The 21,335-nt window shown below is 31.1% G+C and overlaps 1 protein-coding gene across 1 annotated transcript; it reads left to right on the forward strand.

Moving 5' to 3' along the window:
- Positions 1 to 9,121: 9,121 nt before the first annotated feature.
- On the forward strand, positions 9,122 to 20,472 carry LOC135122428 (uncharacterized). Its single transcript, XM_064046600.1, has 4 exons — positions 9,122 to 9,238; positions 17,725 to 17,824; positions 19,355 to 19,755; positions 20,155 to 20,472. The coding sequence occupies exons 1-4, from the start codon at positions 9,137 to 9,139 to the stop codon at positions 20,311 to 20,313; spliced, it is 762 nt and encodes a 253-aa protein (XP_063902670.1). The 5' UTR covers positions 9,122 to 9,136; the 3' UTR covers positions 20,314 to 20,472.
- The last annotated feature ends 863 nt before the right edge of the window (positions 20,473 to 21,335 follow it).

Raw genomic sequence — 21,335 nt, forward strand, 5'->3', positions numbered from 1 at the left:
ATATATATACTTTTCACAATCGCACGGAGGAATTAGTTTTGTATGACACGTCAGTTAGACGACAGGTCCGTCAGGAACGCCAACTATTCAAATTAATTCGAAGTGGCGATTCCCATGCAAAATTTTTAGAATTTTTTTATCTTTTAGCTGAGAGTTTGGTCTTGAAATATTTATGGAAATTCAGAGAAGGTTTAAACGGTGAGAAACAAAAATACTAAAAACAGAAATTTTATTTTCCAATTCAACATGTTCTGAACTGTGAAACATTTGATGTCTTTTGTCCTTTTAAAAATAAAAGATTGTCACTTGGTTGTCAAGAAGAAAAGTGCTGGTTTTAGGGTTTTACCGGCAATTATTCGAATTTTTCTCACCTTTTAAACCTTCCCTAGACCTCCACGGACATTTCAAAACCAAGACAAGATAAATCCGTTCAGCCGTTCTCGAGTTTTAGCGAGACTAACGAACAGCAATTGATTTTTATAGATATAGATAATTTTAACTTAACCAATAGGTTGTTTTATTGTATCGACTATAAAGCGATGAGTAAATGAGAACATTATTAGGGCGGGAAAAAATAAAATACATCTACATACATCTCATTACTTATGGTCAGCGAAACACAATATTTCTCCCGCAATTATGTTATTTTCGGGATTCAACAAATTTTAGAAGGTAATAACAGATTTATAGTTTACCACGCAAATCACACATGAGATATATTATTTTTCCAATAAAATTACTCCAATTTTTTAATGTCCTCGATCCTCAAAAATTTAATATTGTGTCACTAATTAAAATTACAATTTTGACGACATTTATATAGGATAGTTACCAAAAAAGAAAAAAATTAGAGATTAATATCTTTTTACCTATGAGTAAAAATTAATTAATACTGCGGATACGGAAAAAAATCACTGTGTAGCTATAGACTATTGGAAGCTTCAAATGTTTGAAAGGTGGTTATTTTCCCACTGATTTAAATTTATTTCATAATTATAAACTACAAGCTGAAAATGAAAACGAAACTCGCTTAAGACAAATAATAGTTATACGCCTCAAAACAAAAGGACTGGAGAGATGGTGATGAGAAAGTGGGTGCCATAAACTTAAATAATTCGTGGGATTTATTTTATTTTTTTTAATAATATAAGTGTACATATGATCTCACTTTTACTTTACTAATTTCTTAATTCCCATGACTTATTAAGAGAGAACATGTACAATTTTTCTACGTTATTATATCTAAAATGTGAACAAGTGAATCGTATTAAATTTTTTGTTAAAATTTACCTTTTAGCTGCGGTTATTTGTAATGATAAGAATTTATTGCAACCAGTCTCATTTTAAAACATCGATGTTAAAATTGTGTTTAGCACATTAATAACAATATTTACGTAATTAAAATGCAAATAAATCATTTACACCATACAATCATACTCACACGCACTTTTGGAAGAGAGAATTGTAGTAACTTTATATGTACACGTAACTATACACGTAACAATGACCATAAGGTTTCTATGTTCCCATAATTTTAGGAAAATCAGTGAAAGGTTTCTAAGATAATTCATAAAGACTTTACTTTTTGGTAGTTTTATACATAAATATTGTATTTTAGGTGACAGTATCTAATAAAGATTCATTCCAAAATTTTTAAAGAAGTCTATTAGATAATCTTTGAGCGATAAAAAATTTACTGGTCTAAATATGTGTTTTTCGGACAATTCGTGTACATAAAGTATCACTGTCGGCCCAAAATAATCCAACAAATCCTGCTTCTTTGAAAATTTATAAAATTAGATTTTGCGATGTTTGTTCTGTGAAAACGTCTATAAAGTAAAAACTACTGGCATAAATAACGCTCCCGCAGCCCCTACACCGTAAAATGTATTTAACGCAGGTCCAACGGGAAAAAGGGTCTCTCAGCAATAATAATAAGCTTTAGCTTCAAGTGTTTGTCTATACATCGGAAGAATGTCCCATGCAGAAATTTATTTGATTTGAATGAGTTTGTCCCCTCAAAATAGAGGACTAAAATTATTAATTAAGAATTTTCTGAATATTATTATTATAATTCTTATTAAGAAAAAAACTGCGCATTTTCACCTTTTTGAGAAAATGGAGCGATTCGTTCTTAATTTGATCAATAAAAAATTTGTTATGGCGCCATAAACATAGATAATACACAACACGAGTGAAAAAGAAACGGAGAATTTTGGCACCGAATTTGCGACTTCCGGTCGGCATCATTGTCGCTTATATCCTGAGTTAATTATATTTACTAAGCATACCATTTAACACACAATTTAAAACCTATTTAAGTAATGTATTAAAAAACAAAAACAAAATTATTTATTGAAGATCTAGTTTAAATATTGAAAACCTAGAAAAAAAAATGTCCATTCCTACATTGAAAGAATTTTTTCCAATTTCTACTAATAAAAAGCTCATTTTGTATGTGAAATCTCGCTATTAAAACAATAGTTTAATCGAAAGGATGAATAAAATGTTTATAGCAACACTTTATTCACACTGTCATTGACAACACGAATAAAGTAAAAAAAAAAAAACTAAAAATTCGCACTACTACTGCAATTTTCGTTGCTATGGATGTTGGATATTCAACTAAAATTTGCAACGCTTGATAGTCCACCTCCTGTAAAACAATGCTAATGAAAATCCAGGAGCATCGTTTGAATTTGACCGTGACGAAAGTACAGGCAGCTTAGGCAATTTACCTTCTTCAAATGTTCATCATATTAGTAATAATACAATTAATATTTATGAATATGGATTACCTAAACAATAAATTTTTTGAAAAATTTTGCGAAATTGGAAAAAATCTTGTATGATGCACGTGAATAAACGAATTTTATCCACTTAAAAACATTATCACACTCAGCTTCGCCTCGTGTGCTAAACTGTTTTTTCGTTGGATAAAATTCACTTTTATTCACTTATACCATAAATAGCTATTATACGTGTTTCGACTCATTCAATCTGGGTTTTTAGTATCCACACAACAAAAGGATTGTAGTATGCCATATTAATGAAATTAAAAATAGTCTTCTCATGGATCTTTTGTAGGTGTATTCTCGACCTAATTTGTCCAGAACGTCCTTGCCACTTTTTGTTTTGTTATAGGAAGTATTAAAGGATAATTTGAAGCTTAAAATTCTGATCTTTTCTAGATATATCATGCTCATGATGGAGTGCCGATAACAAAACACCAAATTTTCTGGGTTTTTTAATATAAGAAACCAAAGCCAACTCCTTTGTAAACCGAAAGGCAGAAGACTCGTGACTGAATATTCATCAATTGTTCAAGTAAGTATATCCTTCCCAATTTTAAGTACTTACCGTCCCAACTAAAGTTAAATTTTCATTCAAAAGTTCTTCGGCTAAGGAAATATCTGTGAAAAAAATATCAGTGGTAGTATTGTGACTACTACCATACGGGCTTCAAAAAGCTCTTTTTAACACAAAAATTAAAGATAGAAACCAGAGAATTTCAAAATGGGGTCACTGGTGACAAAAGAAATCCCAATATTTTGCAAAAAATGTATTTTTACATTTGAAATGAGGAGCTCAAGACAACAGCATGCTGCAGCATATTGTTAAAGATTGATAAACTGTTCAAATACCCCCATTATGTTATTTGTCACAATTGATACCCATATACTGCATTGTATTGCTGAAATTGTTCGAGACCAATTTACAGAGTTCGATCTGATTTCTGCTTTTAAGATTTTTTTTCGAAAAACTCCTTTACGAGTTTCCCTATGTGTATACACAAATTCTTCTCGGAATACCTATATTTTAAAAATTTAAAACACTTTGTAGGTATTTTTATTAAATGATGATACCCGCAGCATTGCAGAATGCAAGAACGTTGTACATACAAAACGATTTGAATTTTATCCAAGAAAATTTTGAAAATTTATCAAAAATGGTTGTTTACTAAATGAAACTCTTAAGTTGTTGGAGGAAGGTATAGGGAAAATAAAAATTGCGATTAATCGATTGAAAAGTATTCCAGAGGAATTTGTAAACTAGTTAGCAACAAAAGTAGACTCTGTATTCAATAGAAACCTTAATTTTAAAACGAATTTAGTAAAGAAATGAACCCTAGTACTAGTGCTAAATATAGTACCTTGCAGCCATATTGTACTCGTAATTATGCCATTGGGAACGAGATGCAGGTAGAACGCTCCTTTTTTTACATTTAAAGACATTTTGAGATTTAAAAGAAATCGCTTCTCAGAGGAAAATCTCGCCGTTCGATTGTATTATTGTTGTTATTGTTCATATAGACACTCTACTTTGATGTCCGGTGTTATAAATCAATTCCGGGAATTCGATAACTATCTAATCTATAACCTATGAGAAAAGAAAAATATATGAAAAATAAAAAAAAGCATGAAATACATCTTGTATGCTACGTTAAATTTTAAACATTGTAAGAAATTATTCGAACAAACACGAAGCAGTGAATATGTCGACGGTATTTATTTAAACTATTTTTAAAGTTTGAAGTAACAGATTTTTTTTTTCACTATATGTAACAACTTGGTCAAATATAAAAATTAATTAGTGCCACTTTATCCTGTTACTCTATCTAAACGAAATATTGTCTGTATTCTATTTTTCTTTCTGTAAACAGTAAAAACCAAGACCAGTCATTTATTATGTTAAGTATGTACTTTTATTTTCTAATCAAAATCATGAATTTCACACAACACTGCTTCGTTACGAATAATATCATGTATAATATGTTAAATAAAATTCGTTGGATGATGAAAAATAATGTTTCTAGTTCTCTACCGTGATATTTAAAGATTTATTAAATACCGGTATAATTAATTGTTTTCTGGAGGCAATAATACATTAAAAATTAAATTTTGATAATACTACTTAGAAGATTTATGAGCGTTACCTTCACCGAGTTAATAACCAAGTCCAAGGTTGTACTGAAGAAATGATTCTAGCAATTCATTGAATCTGTTTTTTTATACATTTTAGTGCGAAAGACTTGAACTTTATGGCGGTAGTTTGATTTTTGCAATTTTAATTTCCCACCTGGGCGTGTTGTAATAAGGTTACTGATATTGATCAATCTCGCAATTTTCACATTTTGTTCTGTTTGTCTTTTTTTCTCATCTGTTCCATTCCTCTACATATGCCGTTATAATTCTGCATTTTTCCTCATTGACTTTAATTTTTTTCTCTATGAGATCCTCTTCTGTCATCTCATTTTCACTTTTCTCTACCGCTTTCAGTTCCGTTTTACCCCTGTTATAATCCCTCGTCTTGCTCTGCCCTTTTTTGTCATTTACTAATCCCTTGCATTTCCATACGAATCCCTTCGGCATTTTTTTTCGATTTTTTTCCAATCTTTAGCCTCCACCCATGTTTTTAGTATCCCCACTACATCCTATTCTATGTATTCTCAAAAATCTGCTTCTTATTAATCCCTCAATATTCCAAAACACCACCCGAACTTCCTCTTTCCTGTTTTGATTTTTCGATATATTCATATTCTTTTTCCCTATTTCTTTGCTTTGAGAGCTTCGTTTATTTCTGCTCCGTCTACCGCTTCTCTTTTTCAAAAATTTACTGGCTTTTCTTTTAGGTCATCCCACTTAAATCATTTCCCGTTAATTACTGTCTGATATTCTACTTTTATTAGTTTGTTTTTCCTTTTTCCAACTTCGCCCAGCTCTTCATCTTTCTTTGTATTTCCTGTTCTTTCTGGTAATAATTACTGATAACTCAAGAATTATTGTTATTTCTAGGTTGACTTTACCTTAATTTTAAGGTAAAATTAAATAAAATTAAAATTTCACTCTTTCACTGTTATGTGTACATCTATTGTTTGTCGAGAGAAAGTAACTTTGTTAACGTAGGTAGATAAAACCATAAGTTAGTACTAATAACATTACAAAACTAATACCATAATAAATATTTTTCACTTTTTCAAAATGAAAATCTGTGCATAAGTACATTTTTTAGTTTTTAGTTTACAGACTTTTCTTGGGTCCTGCGAGAGGTCCGTCGCAATTTACATGTAAGAATTAAAATGTTTATTATTACTTACTAGACAAGATAATCTTCGAAACTACGAAATCTTAAGAAATTTGCTGATGTCAGCTCAAAATTTTGTTAAAATCATGGCATTGTACTTATTAAAATGGATATATTTATACCAACCCAATGGTTGCTGAGTCACTCCAAAGAAATTTTAAATACATCCTAGTTTAAAAAAAATGTGTTCTAGGAAAACATATTGGTTCTATGCGAATAATAATGTTTTGAATTTTTTACCATTCTTTATACAGACCTATTAAAAATAATGAAGTATAGGTCCGTTCGTTTGTCATTTTTTCAGTACCAGTTCAACAAACTTCACCAAAATTCTAACAAGTTAATCAAATGGTGATTTGCGTTAATTGTAGGTAGGTACCGAAAATAATATGTTTATATTCACTAACAAGTCGATGACGTCATTGCAAAAAGTTATTTATAGTATATTTTATCTCAAATGTATTATTAAGTACCAGTTTAGTTGTGAGTTAATATTCTACCACTTTTTGTATGTTTTCAGCTAAAAAATGTATTTCTAAGAAATATAACAAAATCTGTTAATTCGGCTTCTTTGAAATTAGAAAATGAAATTGTCTTGGGTGTTGAAAAGAAGGATTCATTAAACAAACATATGAAGCATAATATTTCTTGTTATAAATATTCTCTATTAGACGTTTTAATATTACTCGACTGAAATTTGTTTGCATCGAAATTTCTGGTTTCAATCTGAAAATGCTCACACTACATATATTTTTACTCTTAAATAAATTATTACGTATTTTAAAAGGGTCGTAGTATCATTTATGTCATTTATATTTTATAAAATATAGTTTTACATGCGTACGTAATATCTGGTGCACTGACATAAACGTTCTGAAGATGATAAATATTTGTTTCACCTTTTACTTCCTAGAAGAGCTGTAAGTCTACGTCAAAAACTTTCATTATACTTCACAAATTTGACTTTTGAACTTAGTAAACTAAAGAATGGAATGTTCTTTTGTGCCTCACAAGAAAGAAGCTGATTAGCTCACATGTTGACATATTTGACTAATGTTGGTAAGTACCTAATTAAGTTGTTTCTAAACAAAATTAAAGAGCCATCACATCATCAGGTGAACGTCCGCTGACGCAATTTTACAAATTTGTGTATTTTGGGTCATCTCCAAAACATATCAGATAATTTCCGCGAAATTTCTTTAAATAATCGCAGCTAACATTCAAAGTTAAAATTACTTCTGGTAATGATGATAATAAGACAGTTTTATTGCAAGTAGCCAGAAGCCATTTGAAAAGGCTTTGCAAACTTCACAGAAACAATAATTGCTTCGAACGAGCGAATTTTTATGTAAAGGGTTTTTACCTTTGTTTCTCAAGCTGGTTTTCTTCGCACCAATGGAAAGAAAACACCTTTTCACTGTTAGACTCGTAACGCACTACTTATGAAGTCCATGCCCGATCACAAAATCAGCCTAAAAACGACTATTTAAAACCGCGACAATAATTTTGTGGGTGTACTTTTTGCAGCGTCAAAGAGAAGAGAAACCGTAATAATTAATTCAACAAATTAATTCATTTCATGAACTAAGAAAGTGGTACGAGTACATACATCAATGGCCTGTGTTACATACTTATAAATTTGTAGTGTCACTTGGCTCCCCTTTCTATTTTAGAAATAGTTTCAAAATCAACTTTTTGCCGACCTTCGTAAAAGATACACGACTTTTTGTATTTGCATGTTTTGGTGAAAATCATCGAGGCGTGAAGTAACGCAACATTTTTCCCACATTTTCATTCAAGAGCAATTAGCGATGATGAATACAGACATGCCTCAATGTTGCTCCACGCAATCGATACGGTCGATTAATTAAATTATCCGATCGACTTTACACAATTGTTGCAAAACTTGCACAAAATTTTCAAATGCATTTAGTGTGTAATTAGCGCTTTCGACATTCTATTATCATGTCCATAATAAAATCGTGATGCATCGGAGGGTCAATGCCACACAATTACCGTCAAGGTTTTAAATTTAGGGCACCTTTTATCATCGTTTATGGTCAAATTAGTGCCACAGCAATGATTACACTTATTCGGAAGACGATCAGATCGAAATAGAAAGTTGTAGACCGTAAAGCAGCAAACCAAACCGATTTTTACCTTAGCTGCATCGCAAACATGGTGTGTTAATGAATGTTTTTTGATTACTGCTTATTCTAATTCAGAACATCACGCAAAATTTTTACCTTCACTCGAAACTCAAATTCTTGGCCACTTTCTTCCTAAACACGATTTACGTCTGGATTTTTAAAGAAAACCTGTAGTCCCTGTCCTCTCATATGTTAAACGATGGATTTCATTTATTCCTCTCACAATTACCGATCGGAAGGTCAAACTTTTGGCGAAGATAACTTACGTAGGATGACAATAACGTTAATGCACAAACCACAAGGTCCTAACACGTTTAAATCAGTGTGAGACTGATTTTTCCTGATTACTTTTTTAATGCCTATAACCTTTCTAGTGTCATCTCAATGTTCAAAGCGAACCTTATTATCATAAACAAATAAATATTCTGTTAATACAAGAACGTTTTAATGTCTACTTTTATTATTAGAATGTGATGCGAATTCGGTCAATGCGAAATCGCATCACCCATGTTTACCATCCACAATAAAAGAACTCAGAAGTCAAAATCTTACAAGCGACCTTCGTGTGAACATACCGGAAACAGTGTTTTTCTTGTTTTACGTTAGTGCATGCTTGTAATCCTGAAATTTGAATTTATAATCAGGTTTTAATTATTGTTTCTTCTCTTTTAATTGACAATGGGTTTTTACGTTACGTTCAGAGTAATGTAACACCTGGGTACTTCGCTAATCAAATTTTGTAACCGAATCTCTGTACACAAACCTTCCAAGTTTCCATATGAACTACGTTCTGAAAAATCTTGCAAAGGTATGTGATAGTGATAGTGGTCAAATGTCAGTGGTCATCTGATGATGTAGAGGGTACACGGGGGGACCCCGGGGGGTTCTGTAGAATGTAGGTTATGAAGTTGTGGGGATGTAGGACGGCTATATACACCGACTCTGCATCTGTCAGACAGTTCATTCAAAGTGCTTCTTCGCCGCTACTTGCTGGAATATTGCTGGTAAGTTTGTGTGGATCTACAGTGTTTGTTTCTATAACGGTACGGAAAACTGTTAGCTTTAGACGTGATTTTCGCGAGTTCTCTTTATTTTGGTTCCTTTTATTTTGGCAGTGCAGATTTGTAAAATTAATTTCGACCGGAATTTAATCTATTGTTTAAAAACAAAGAATAATATAAATATTTATAATTTAAGGAGCTGATAAAATGTTAGTAAGAACAAGTTTTAAGTTGCATGGGGTAAAGATGTTGTTACAGTTGTAAAGGATTTATTGCTTTTATTTTTGATAGTTTAACTTTTTTGTTATTTGAATGTCATTTTTTCCCCTAAAATTGTTCTCTGTCGTCATCACCCGATTTTTTATTAATATTTATACAATGATCGGTTAAGTTTTATGCAATTTTATTTTTGAAAAAGATACAAGAAAAAACAGTGCATACAACTAAAGTTATGTCGAAATGCAATTGATGCTGCAATAAGTGATAATAGTTTTACATTTTACTCATTTGTAAATAATGAAGATTTAAAATCGAGAAAATCAGCCATAGTTATTTATGTAAATAATGCTCCTACTAATACCCTACAAAGAATATTGGTTTAATTTCTTTCTACATCTGCAAAAATTTCGACAACTGCTTCGATTTCACAATAATCGATGAAGGTTTTGATAGTTCATGATTGATGCTCTATTTTGACCTATTGGTTTCGTAACGATCTTTTTGAATGCTTCCCATTACGTTACATTATAGTTTTGTCTATTATCATGCTGGTACCTTCACCAGTACAGGAAAACATAAAATTGCGCAAACTTTACCATTTAGTTACATCCATTCCAACTGAGCTGATTTATAGCCTGATGAGTCCCAACCCATCGAAGAATTAACAATGCAGGTCAATTGTGACTGATAGTTGATTATATACGGTATGTATAAAACAAAACGTGAAAATTGTGAAAAATTCCTAAGATTCTCATCACACAGTGTCTGCTTACTGTTTTTAGAATCTAAGACAAAAGTTTACGTAATCGATGCAGTAACCGGTAGATTGTTAAACAGGATTGAAACGAGAACATGTCTCTTCCTGGTGACTGTTCACAATAACTATAAATGTCCATTATGGGATAGTTGCATCATAGTGAAGAGCACGATGGTTTGTTTTGTTCGAGAATCACATACATCTTCGTCATTACGTTAACTGTCCGTTTCAAACAATTTTATATGTCGAAATTGTTTAATGATAGGCAGGTAAATAATTAGTTTCGTTGCATAAGTTATAATGTCACTGAATTATAAAATATCTTCTCGACACTCTCAACGAATTTTTTTTCCGGGCAGTGAATATTGAAACTGCAGCCGTCCAATTGTTGATTTTGGAACAAATGATTTAAAAAAGATTTCGTCTTCAAGGGGAAAGTTTCACTAATGTACTTTTAAAACTATACGTTTTTGTAACAATTTATTATAAGTTGGCTGCCCATATATTGCATCAGTTGCTCTAGATTGTTTGTAGACATCATTATTGTTTGTAAGCAGATGTGCCAATAAGTTTCAGCGCTCTTTATTTTTAAAAACTGTTGTTAAAGATTGAACTTTGGAAAATATTTTTGCTTTATAGCTTCGTGTTCAGGTGATGCTCGTGTAAATAATTATTGGCACGTTCATAATGAGTAATGACAAAAAAAAACTTGAGTAGTAAACCGAAAAAGTGTGTCGTATGGCGGTAAAGGTAATGGTCAACTAATGAGTGACGATGTTAAAAAGAATGTTTAGCGCGTTGTTGACGGCTGCACAGAGCGCGAAATCTTTTCTTATTAACAATTAGTTTGTACCAATTTTCACCATATTTAGTACAGTTTAATTAAAACACATTTTTAAAGTAATTGAAAGAAAAGTGATGATGATATACTTATAAGAGGGCTGATTTGTCCTTATTGGACAAATATAGAAATCTCAAATTACAAAAAAAAGTATATGCATGTATTGTTCTGACAGATGCAGACTACTGTAATACACAATCAAAAATGTGTAATAGCTATCTAGTGCATTAGACTCATAAAAGTTTTGAATATATGATCAAATGTTGAGCCTGAGGTAATCCTCATGCATACTAATTACACACAAAATTCCAAATGGAAATAGATGATACGCTTAATCAGATTTTACACTGAAGTATAGGAAAGTTGATCTAATGTGAAAGTAGTTACCTTGACATTACCCTCAATTTAATGCAGCAAGTAAGTTACATAACAAAATAATACTAAGTAAAACTAAGTGCAGGTACAAAGTTGATGTACACAGCTATCAACATGCATTAGTTTTGGTTAATTACCACAACAATAGAGAAAACTCAAAACAAGTTTCCACTTTATAGATACGTTAAGAAGCTTTTACACTTTACCTACATTTTTGCTCTGATTTACTTGTATTTCGTAACAGCAGCACTTACTCTCCATTTCTAGTATTGTTTTCACGTTTTCAAATTGGATTTTTTGTTAATTTGATGGCATTAGATTCTGTGTCAAAATTAGTGTAAAAATCATTTGAAAATTTGTTATTGAACACTTATTTAAAGAAACTGAAGAGTCTAAAAACTTTTTTAAGTTGTAAGTTGACATAAAAACCAGTATAAAATTATTTAATTACTCGTCAAAATAATTTTTCACAATTCTTTCTCTAGCTGTCGTTCAAGAAGTAAAAAAGTTACAACGCAACTGTTAAAGAACAAGTATGTTTTCAACCTGTTTTTAAAATTTATCACGTATGATAACCTGATAACCAGCAATCAACACTCAAAAATGTTTCCAACTTTTTTCAGTTTCACATCTTATTTTAAAATAAGAGATGAAATAGATTCGCTATTTAAAAGTATACCGTTGACGTCAGACGTACAAGTTAAAATTTGTGAAAAATAACTTTATAACATTAACAACATTTTTATTAACTTGCATTTTTAAATATCTCTCAAATATATTTCACATTTTTCTGGAAATGTTGTGTGTACATAATTTACCTACAATATGCCCATAAATAATTAACTAATCAAAGAAGAGTTTACGTTTGACAACAAAAAATTGATGAAGACTACTTAATTTTACATTAAGTATAACTACTTTATATGATTGTTCCTATTTTAACCATTAACAATAACAATTAACCAGCAACTTTAATAAACTTATAAACTTCTTGTGAAGAATTGGCTACCCTGTACAAATGATTTTTAATGACGTAAATCTTTGTAATCCCAATTTTTAGATACAAATTGTTAGAAAATCAAGTAAAATGGCAATCGTTTATTTTCCTTAATCATCAAGTACCAATAAGCCACTGACTCCTAATCTTGTGGTTTAAACTACTTTAAGGAACTGTTCAATTGACGAATAGTATGATCATTTCATATTTTGGTTTGTCTAAAATAGTGTTGTTGCTGGTTTGTTCACTTTTATTGATTATACTCTCACTGTACTGTTGCACTTGACACATGTCGTTGTCAAAATACAACAAGCACTGGGGACTTGTGGTGTTCCTACATAAGTGATACATTTCGTGCCAAGTTTACTACATTACTGATTATACAATTTATTAGAAAGTTAGCCAATAGCAGTGAAACCCTAGTTATCAGCCATTAATGCCGTTGATATAATCACCTACGTATTTCGCGTACTCCAAAATAAGTTATACACGTTGTTTGTATTGTTTATTCACTGCATAATCGAAAAGAATAACACTCTTGTGTTCATTATTATCACGAATGTACTATAGTATATTGTTCCAGAACATCACGAGAATCCGAAGATGGTCGTTCAATATTTTCGCTAATAATGAATCTACTTTCAATTCACCATGTCATATGGGCGGTTCCTTCTATTATATGATAATAAATTCATGTAGCCCGCATTAGATTAGAAACTGGATGTTCCGAATTTAAAACTGTTACACCGTTATTTTTTGATTATATCAGTCAGCTTATAATCCCAAAAATTCAAACTTTTCCCTAGTGAACGGTTTTCTCACTGGTGATGAATGATACAAAAAAATACAAGAAATAGAGAATTTAAACTGACTTTGCTCTTACTTATACAGTCGTTCCAAAAATGACAAGGAAAAATGCGCCCAGCACCTTGAACATCGCATAAACATGCGTTTAAATCACTGCTCCATGTACCTACTTTTTGTAAAAGCAAGAAGACGACCTCTAAGTGACATTGCCTCCGAAAAGTGAGATGACCCGCGTTTCAAAAAACAACGAAACATCTACATAATGAACGACCCAATAAAACCGTGATCGAAGGTCAAGGTGATCCGAAGAAGCACTCTCGTGCTGCAGATCACGCTTTTCCTTTTCAGTTTGCCAAAAAGTTCTACCGGAAAAACAAACACTTTGCAGTTACCTACTAAACTTTCCTATCAACTGATCAATGAACTTTCAATAATAATGTCATGCTTATGAATGAGTGGAACTAGCCAAGTGAAATTCTTTGGGTCAATATCAACACACCGTGCCTTAAAATTTTTGAACTACTTCCATCGTGGTAAAAGTGATCGAATTGGCGACCATTTCATCTAGAATAACTAATGAACAGTGAGTAATACCCAGACGTGGCCATCTCCGGCTGGGCTGGTGACCGTGAAAGCAGCTGCAGGTCAACGCATGACCCAGATCGCCCGGAAACGATCCTTTATCCGGGACAATCGAATACCAGACCTACACTTGACACAGAATAATAAGCACCTGTTGAATTGTCTGCTTAAGTTCTGTCAACACCGGGGTGTGGCACCCCGGTTTAGTCATGTTTTCAGAAGTAATTTGTCTTGAACTACAAATTTGAACCAATAGAGGTTATAGCTTTGCCCGGAGTAGGCAATAAGTTTATGAAATTAAGAAGGAACTGCAGCAGCGAGAAAAAACAAGATTAAGAGACGACTTTCTTTTTTCTTCTGATTTTTTGGACCGATTTTTTAAGAAGGAATTTCACTGAAAACTGCATTTGAAGTCAGAACACTTTTAGTAGAATTCGTCCAGGTTTTAGTTTCTGTACAAACGGATATTTCAAAATTTGCAATTAAAAGTTGTATCTTTAATTTTCATGCTGCTACTTCGATTTTGTTCTATATAAACTCGAGGCCATTTGACGTATTCAGATACATCTGCTTCCAATCGCTTATTAAAATTCTCTTAAAATAAATATCTAGTTCTTGATTTAATTTACTGTCTACCAGTCTCGTCGCTGAAGTGATCACAGAAACCTTAATTAGGTGCTACGCTATGGGTAAGCCCACAGTTTTTGGAAGAGTGAATCATCGAATTTGCATTAAGCTAATAGATTCAAATCTATAATTTTATTTGTACACTTCTTTAACCTCTGGCTCTGGAAAACAATTTTTGGGGCATCGTGTATAAGCAATTCTAAAAAATGAAATGATGTTATCGAAACGTAAACACTATGGTTTCTTAGAGAAATTGTTCAATAAACAGTTATTTCATTTTTCTTAGATGACGTCATCTAAGTCGCAATAAATATCTATGATAATTTTCAGAATAGGTTAACTGTGTTCTTGAATTTAACGGAAGTGAGCTTGGCCTTTTTAAAAGTTAAAATACTGATAGATTTATAAGTCGTACGTAAAGAAGCAAGTTACACTGTAAATACTATTAAACATTATTGAGAGTATAATTTCAATTTTTACTTCCCGAACGTAAGCTAAGGAGGTATTGTAATCGAGTCCATCGGCCGAATTGCCAGTTTCATTTTTTACTTTAATTTTTAAATTACTAAGTCATTTTGTCTAAAAAAAGAACCTTATTCATGAAAGAACCTAACCACAATAACCGTCATGCAAAATTGTGCTAATCTTGTATTCACTGCAGTAGAAAATAAAATTCACTGGATCTTATTAATTACACTACGTGACCACTGGTCGTGTTCAATCAGTTTTTAATTTTGTAAAATCCGTAACTGAAATCTGGATTTACATTTGAATTTCTTAGAATGGATTTGAATTGTAGCTGAGAATCTGATTCTTGAATCCTATCCATAGAAATATCTTTTTCTTCATTACAGTTATTTTTTTATTCAGTTATTGACAGTACTAAAAATTTGTATTCTTTCCAGTTGTTTTGTTTCATTCTTTTCATTTATTAATTGCGCTTGCTATCGTAGACAGATTTTAACATAATTTTCGAAATCATGGAAAATTCTGAAAAAAACAGTAGCAAAATTAAGAACTGTGTTCAATTTCATTAACATTTGGTATTTTTGGAAAATGAAATAATCCAAGAAAAATAAATTTTTGCTAGATTGTTTTGGATATTTTTTTACAATTGAATGCAACTTCATAATGTCAATTATTAAGATGTTATAAAAAAAACGTACAGATTTTGCAAAAATCTATTAACATTTCCTGTGCGAATACATTATTTTTGGGCAAAAGAGGTGATTTAAACTAATGAACAGACTTCAATAACTAAATTACTTCGCACAGCTTAAAAACTTTTTAGATTAATACGTGACTCTTATTTTAGTGTTCAAGTTCGTCCCCTAAAAAAATTGTACCTTTGAATTTTCCACAGGATTATTGAAGCCCATTCGTTGGCATGAAACATTTACTTAGGTTGGTTGAAATATTTAAAGAAACAAATTAATTAAATTTTATTAATTTGATCAGCTGCTAATTTTAGCCAAATTTTCATAAAGTTTTATGACGGCTTTCACATCGATGTGCCACACTCCAAATCACCGAAATTTAAGTCTGTACGAAAAAAAAAATGAATGTGGATACAAAAATTAGTCATATTGACATTAATTTTATTAATAATTTGACCTACACTAAGGTTACTGAATTTTACTTCCATTATGATTTCACTGAGAGGAAAAAATTGGAAAGTAGTATTTCGCTTTAAAAATTGTTTTTTATGATGTTTTTAGATTAACTACACGGGATCTTCTCATGAGTCAGCCAAAACATATGTACCTTTAATTACGCGGTTTTAGTTAGTTTCTGAATCAGTCGCAAGAAATGTTTTAAAAAGACATAAAATTATCGTTTAGAAATCCGTTTAAAATAAGCTTATCTGGGTCAGATTGACATAAAATATACTTCTTGAAAGAATATATATTTTATTTTTCATAAATTAAAATTCATTTTTATTTTATTGTTTCTATATAGTGGTGAATTAATTTTCCCGGCAAATCAGATGACCCGTAATATTAAAAATTAAGAAATATACAATACAAGGTTTTTAAAAAATTGTTAACGAACTATGTTTGCTTTAAAAAGCAAATTTCAGTTTTTGTGAACGGTGAAGTTTATATTTAATTAAAAATAGTGGGAAAATGCATCCCCACGCCATCAGTTAAAAGAAAAACTATGATTAAATTTAAAGTTGATGTTGTTGCTGCAACTGTTAAAATCTTGGTCACCTCAAAACGCATCGAAATCCCCAAAATTTGTCAGCATTATGATTAAAGGTTCATTTGCTGTAAATTTAATCCAGCATTTCAGTTAAAAAAAGTTTCTTGTAAAAACACCTACACAATCACTTTGGCATAATTAACACTTAAAACAGGTTTCTTGCATGAAATGATATCAGAAGTTTTAAAGAAAGTGGCAGTCCACATTCACAAAAGTAGGTACCAAAACTTTTCTTTAAAAAAAACACATATCTTCATTCATTTGTTAATTAGTAGATTTATTATCACTTTTCTTTCTTGTTGTACACTGCAATGAATTTACTGTGAATCATTAAATTTCACTTAAAATGGCAACAACTTCTGTTTAGTAGGTTAAAGATGCTTACAGGGAAATTGTTGTATTGGTTATCGCTTAGGTGAAAAATCACATTATTATAAAAAAGTTTGTGTCACGACGTGACTTGAACGGATTATTTTAAAAAGCAACTTTCTACATTCAATGTAAAATAACCAAGAGTAAGTTAAACCTAATTTATTACAGAAGATGATGGGAAAAATCAAACAAAAATAAACTCTCACGGTTTCGTGAAAATAATGTTTTCACAATTCATTAATTATATGTTGTAAATAAAAACAGTTGCTCAATTTAGTTGAAAGATAATAGAACTGCTGTAAGAATAAAATGTGAAGATCATTTTCAGATATTTTTGGGACGAAGCACCTTTACACAGAAACCAAATTGTTTGACAAAAAATTATTGGAACATTTATGCATTGCAGAACTGTGTATATGTATTTTTTAAAAATTTCTGATTGCAGTAATAAATTTCAGCTTTTAAACTGAATTAAATTAACATACTTTTACGAATCAATAAATTTTTATCTTATTTATAAAATGAGTAATTTGCGTAATTTTTTGAATTATCTAACAAAATGCTTAGACCATCACTCTTGCATAAGTTATGCAATTGACGAAGTTACTTAAAAAACCTTGTAACATTTTTTCACTATAATGTGAAGGAAAACATCACAATTAGGATTTTCCTAAACAAGCTTCATTCAATTATTCTTTTTTTTGCAGATCAAAATGTTTAGAGAACTCACGCTCCTTGTTTTTGGAGCTGCCATGGTCATGGCGCAAAGAAGACTAGCGCTTCCAGATCCCAGAAGTTGTGCCAGCAGTAAGTTTAAAATTTAAAAAATTATAATAAAAAAGTGTAGAGAAAACAATATTTTATTAGCATAATAATAACTCTATTAAGCAACAAATTCTTAAAAAAAAAAAAATGTAAGTGACGTATACTTATTTTTTAGTACATATTTTACAAGAAAAATAAGTAGATCGATATGTGATTTTGGATAGAAAAATAAGCATATTCAAATAAATAAAAACAAATATGAAAATCAGTTTATTGGTATATACTAGAAAATAATAGGTTCATGTATTGGTAATTTTAAATAAATGGTAGTCAAAACGTCTTGAACTTCCTGTTAAAAAATATCAACTGACAAATTTTAGTCTTTTTTGAGCATAGTTTTCTATTTAACTTGATTTTTTCAGCATTGGTTTCACTTATTTGATCAAAACCTTAACAACAGTTATTTATTCTTTTCCGAATCAGTTACTTATTAAAGAGATGTAAGACATATTTTACAATTTTGACACATCAAATAGAAAATTTAAAATTTGTTCTCAAAATGTAGTTTACGCAAACTATCCATAAGTCGATTTTCATTCTAGATTTTTGTCGAATTTATTCCATAATGTGCGCAGTCATACGTATCTTCAGCGTTAAAGTTTATCTGTTAATTAAGATTGGAATTCTGCATATTTAAATATACCGGGTTACTGCGACATTGTACATAACGCGATTATTACGGTTCTTTGAAACAGTAATAATCTTCAACAATAATTTATTATTTAAATTTCATACACATAAGTCAGTGTACTGAGTGACCGACTCCATCGTTGGATGGTGAAAGACTTTAAATTTTGTTGTTTCAAAAAAAAACATAAATAAATTATTTCCTATTTATTAAAGTACATACAAAATTGTTTGGTCTAATTTCCACATTAAATATATTGTTCTTAACATCTCTTTACAATTTACGTGCCTAGGCTATATAAATAAGCATGAAAAATATCAATAAATAATCAACGAAATACTAGAAACAACACTACACTAAATTTCATATTATTCATGGGTCTGTTTATTTTTTGGCTTCATCGAAACGTGGTATTCCTTATTAATATTTTTTATAATTAATGGAATTCATACTTTTTGAGAAAGATTACTTTTAATCTTCGACATAAAAAAGGGGCGTTATAAGAGTGTTATAAGTTATAACTTTGGAGCCCTTGTCTGTCTGTGGCATTGTAGCTCCCCAATGGATGAACCGATTTTAATGGTTTTTTTTGTTTGTTTGAAAGCTAGTTTAATGCGGCTGCTTTTAGCTATGTTTGATAATCATTTCAGCCATTTTCAAGATCATCAGCTCATAACAGAGTGGTGTAGGAATTATCTCGGTTAGTGCGAAGGTGGTGATACTACGTCAACCATCGATTCGAATTTTAAGCAATGTCAGACTTTTAAGATTTCATTCTTTGTTTTTTAGAGTTATTATTATAAATAACTACTTTACTTTTTATGTTATTGTTTTATTTTAAATTTCACAAATGTATCTATTTACGCATTTTTTTTTTTAATTAGGAGTACGTCATGCCACATACAGAGACGCCCGTGGTGTTACACATTCATACTTCTTCAGTTGGGAACACTCTCCCACAAGAAGTCTTGAAGTAGACTGGTTAGACGCTAGGAACATTTGTAGAAGACACTGTATGGACGCCGTTTCTCTTGAAACTCCACAAGAAAACGAATTTATTAAACAGAGAATAGGCAGAGGCAACGTTCGTTATATCTGGACTTCTGGCAGAAAATGTAACTTTGCTGGATGTGACAGACAAGATTTGCAACCACCAAATATTAACGGATGGTTCTGGTCAGGCTCTGGAGCCAAAATTGGACCCACAACACAAAGAAACTCTGGAGACTGGAGTCACACAGGTGGTTATGGACAGCCCCAGCCTGACAACAGAGAGGCTGCACAGGTAAATAACACACTTTCCTTAATTTAGTAATGCGACTTTCGTTAATTACATTTCTGTTGCAAACTATTACTTCTTTTCTAAATTTTTAAAAATTCGCTACATTCGTAAATTCTATTATTTACACCAAAGAAAATAAAAACTGTCCTTTGCGCGTAATAAAGATGCCTTGTTAGTTATTTTATTAGTCAATGTATTAAAAAACAAAACTGCAAGCTGATGATAACGGGTAGACGTTAACCATAACTCTAAATTTCTTCCACATCGCTACGTTTCTGCTTTTTTAATGAACTACCCGAAAGGATCGCGCAAAAATGTTGCTAAACTAGTTCTGCATGGTGGGTCATTGACTTAAGAGGGTCGTTCATACTCCTCTACTCTACTAAACGACTTTGCTTTCAGGGTAACGACGAGTCTTGTTTGTCCATCTTGAACAACTTCTACAATGATGGCGTTAAATGGCACGATGTTGCTTGCCACCACGTTAAACCTTTCGTGTGTGAAGACAGTGAAGAACTGTTGAACTTTGTCGCTTCCAGAAATCCAGGAATACGTCTTTAAATTATTTTAGCTATTTTCGTACGTAACACCACTGTTCTGAAGAAAACAAAATCATTACTTTCGTCGAAAATTGAAAAATAATTTTGTTTCCTTCAATTTTCATTTCCCTTTTCCGCATGTGAATATCTGCTTCGTCTCCTTAGTACTTAGTAATTATTGTGTCTATTTTAAAATTAAATTATATTTTAATATTAAAGATTTGTATTAAACAGGTTATTTTTTATACGGGCATTTCCACTAATCAATGCCTTTATTTCCCATTTACAAATATTGATATACTGATCACGCTGAACTTAGCTTCAGAATTGGAGCCAAATCCAAATTTCTGTTTATTGACTTAAATTGAGATCAGTCTACGTTGGACCTGGATACGTAATAAATGCTACAAATTTGAAATGAATGAATACTTACGAGTCGTTAAAAAGATAATGCAAATGTAGATCTTAGGTTAGTATTCTGTAGAATCAGAGGTATCTGAGAAACAAAATTTCTGAAAATTAAGCCTTAGCTGGAAAATTTAGTATGACGAATTTCTTACTATACATAAACGGATCTAATAAAACAAAAATTCTCATTTAGATATAAACACAGGGTTGGTCACACAAATGCAAATTAATTCAAAATTTGTTAAGAATAGGTTTCCAAGCTATATTTTTTACTATTAAAGTCAATATTATACTAAGTTGCAAATATTCTCGGTTCCTCGTAAACTCGTTTTTAATTCGTAGCAATATTGGAACACGAATATTCTTTAAATACATACCTATATATCTATACAAATAAAGAGATCAGCTTGAAAATGTTATAAAATAGTGTTCCATTTGAATGATATAAATAAACTGACAATCTGCAAATTTACTCACACCCTACACGTAAGTTAAATAATTTTTCAAATTTTTATGTTTTTCAAGAGAAGGTAAATTAAAATATGGCGGAGTTGCGAATTTTTAAATATGACCATTCTTTTACAAAAAAAAATCAAATATGCAACAGTTGTTGATACGGTGTAGTATAACTTTCAA

This window comes from Zophobas morio, unplaced genomic scaffold, assembly GCF_036711695.1.
Source record: "Zophobas morio isolate AGI-343-1 ecotype UQ-CSIRO unplaced genomic scaffold, CSIRO_AGI_Zmor_V1 ptg000005l, whole genome shotgun sequence".
Classification (NCBI taxonomy): Eukaryota; Metazoa; Arthropoda; class Insecta; order Coleoptera; family Tenebrionidae; genus Zophobas; species Zophobas morio.

Coding starts and splice junctions, on each gene's coding strand:
- LOC135122428 (XM_064046600.1), top strand. CDS start 9,137: ATGAAGTTGTGGGGATGTAGGACGGCTATATACACCGACTCTGCATCT. Junction 17,825..19,354: donor TCCCAGAAGTTGTGCCAGCA/GTAAGTTTAAAA, acceptor TTTTTTAATTAG/GAGTACGTCATGCCACATAC. Junction 19,756..20,154: donor ACAACAGAGAGGCTGCACAG/GTAAATAACACA, acceptor CTTTGCTTTCAG/GGTAACGACGAGTCTTGTTT.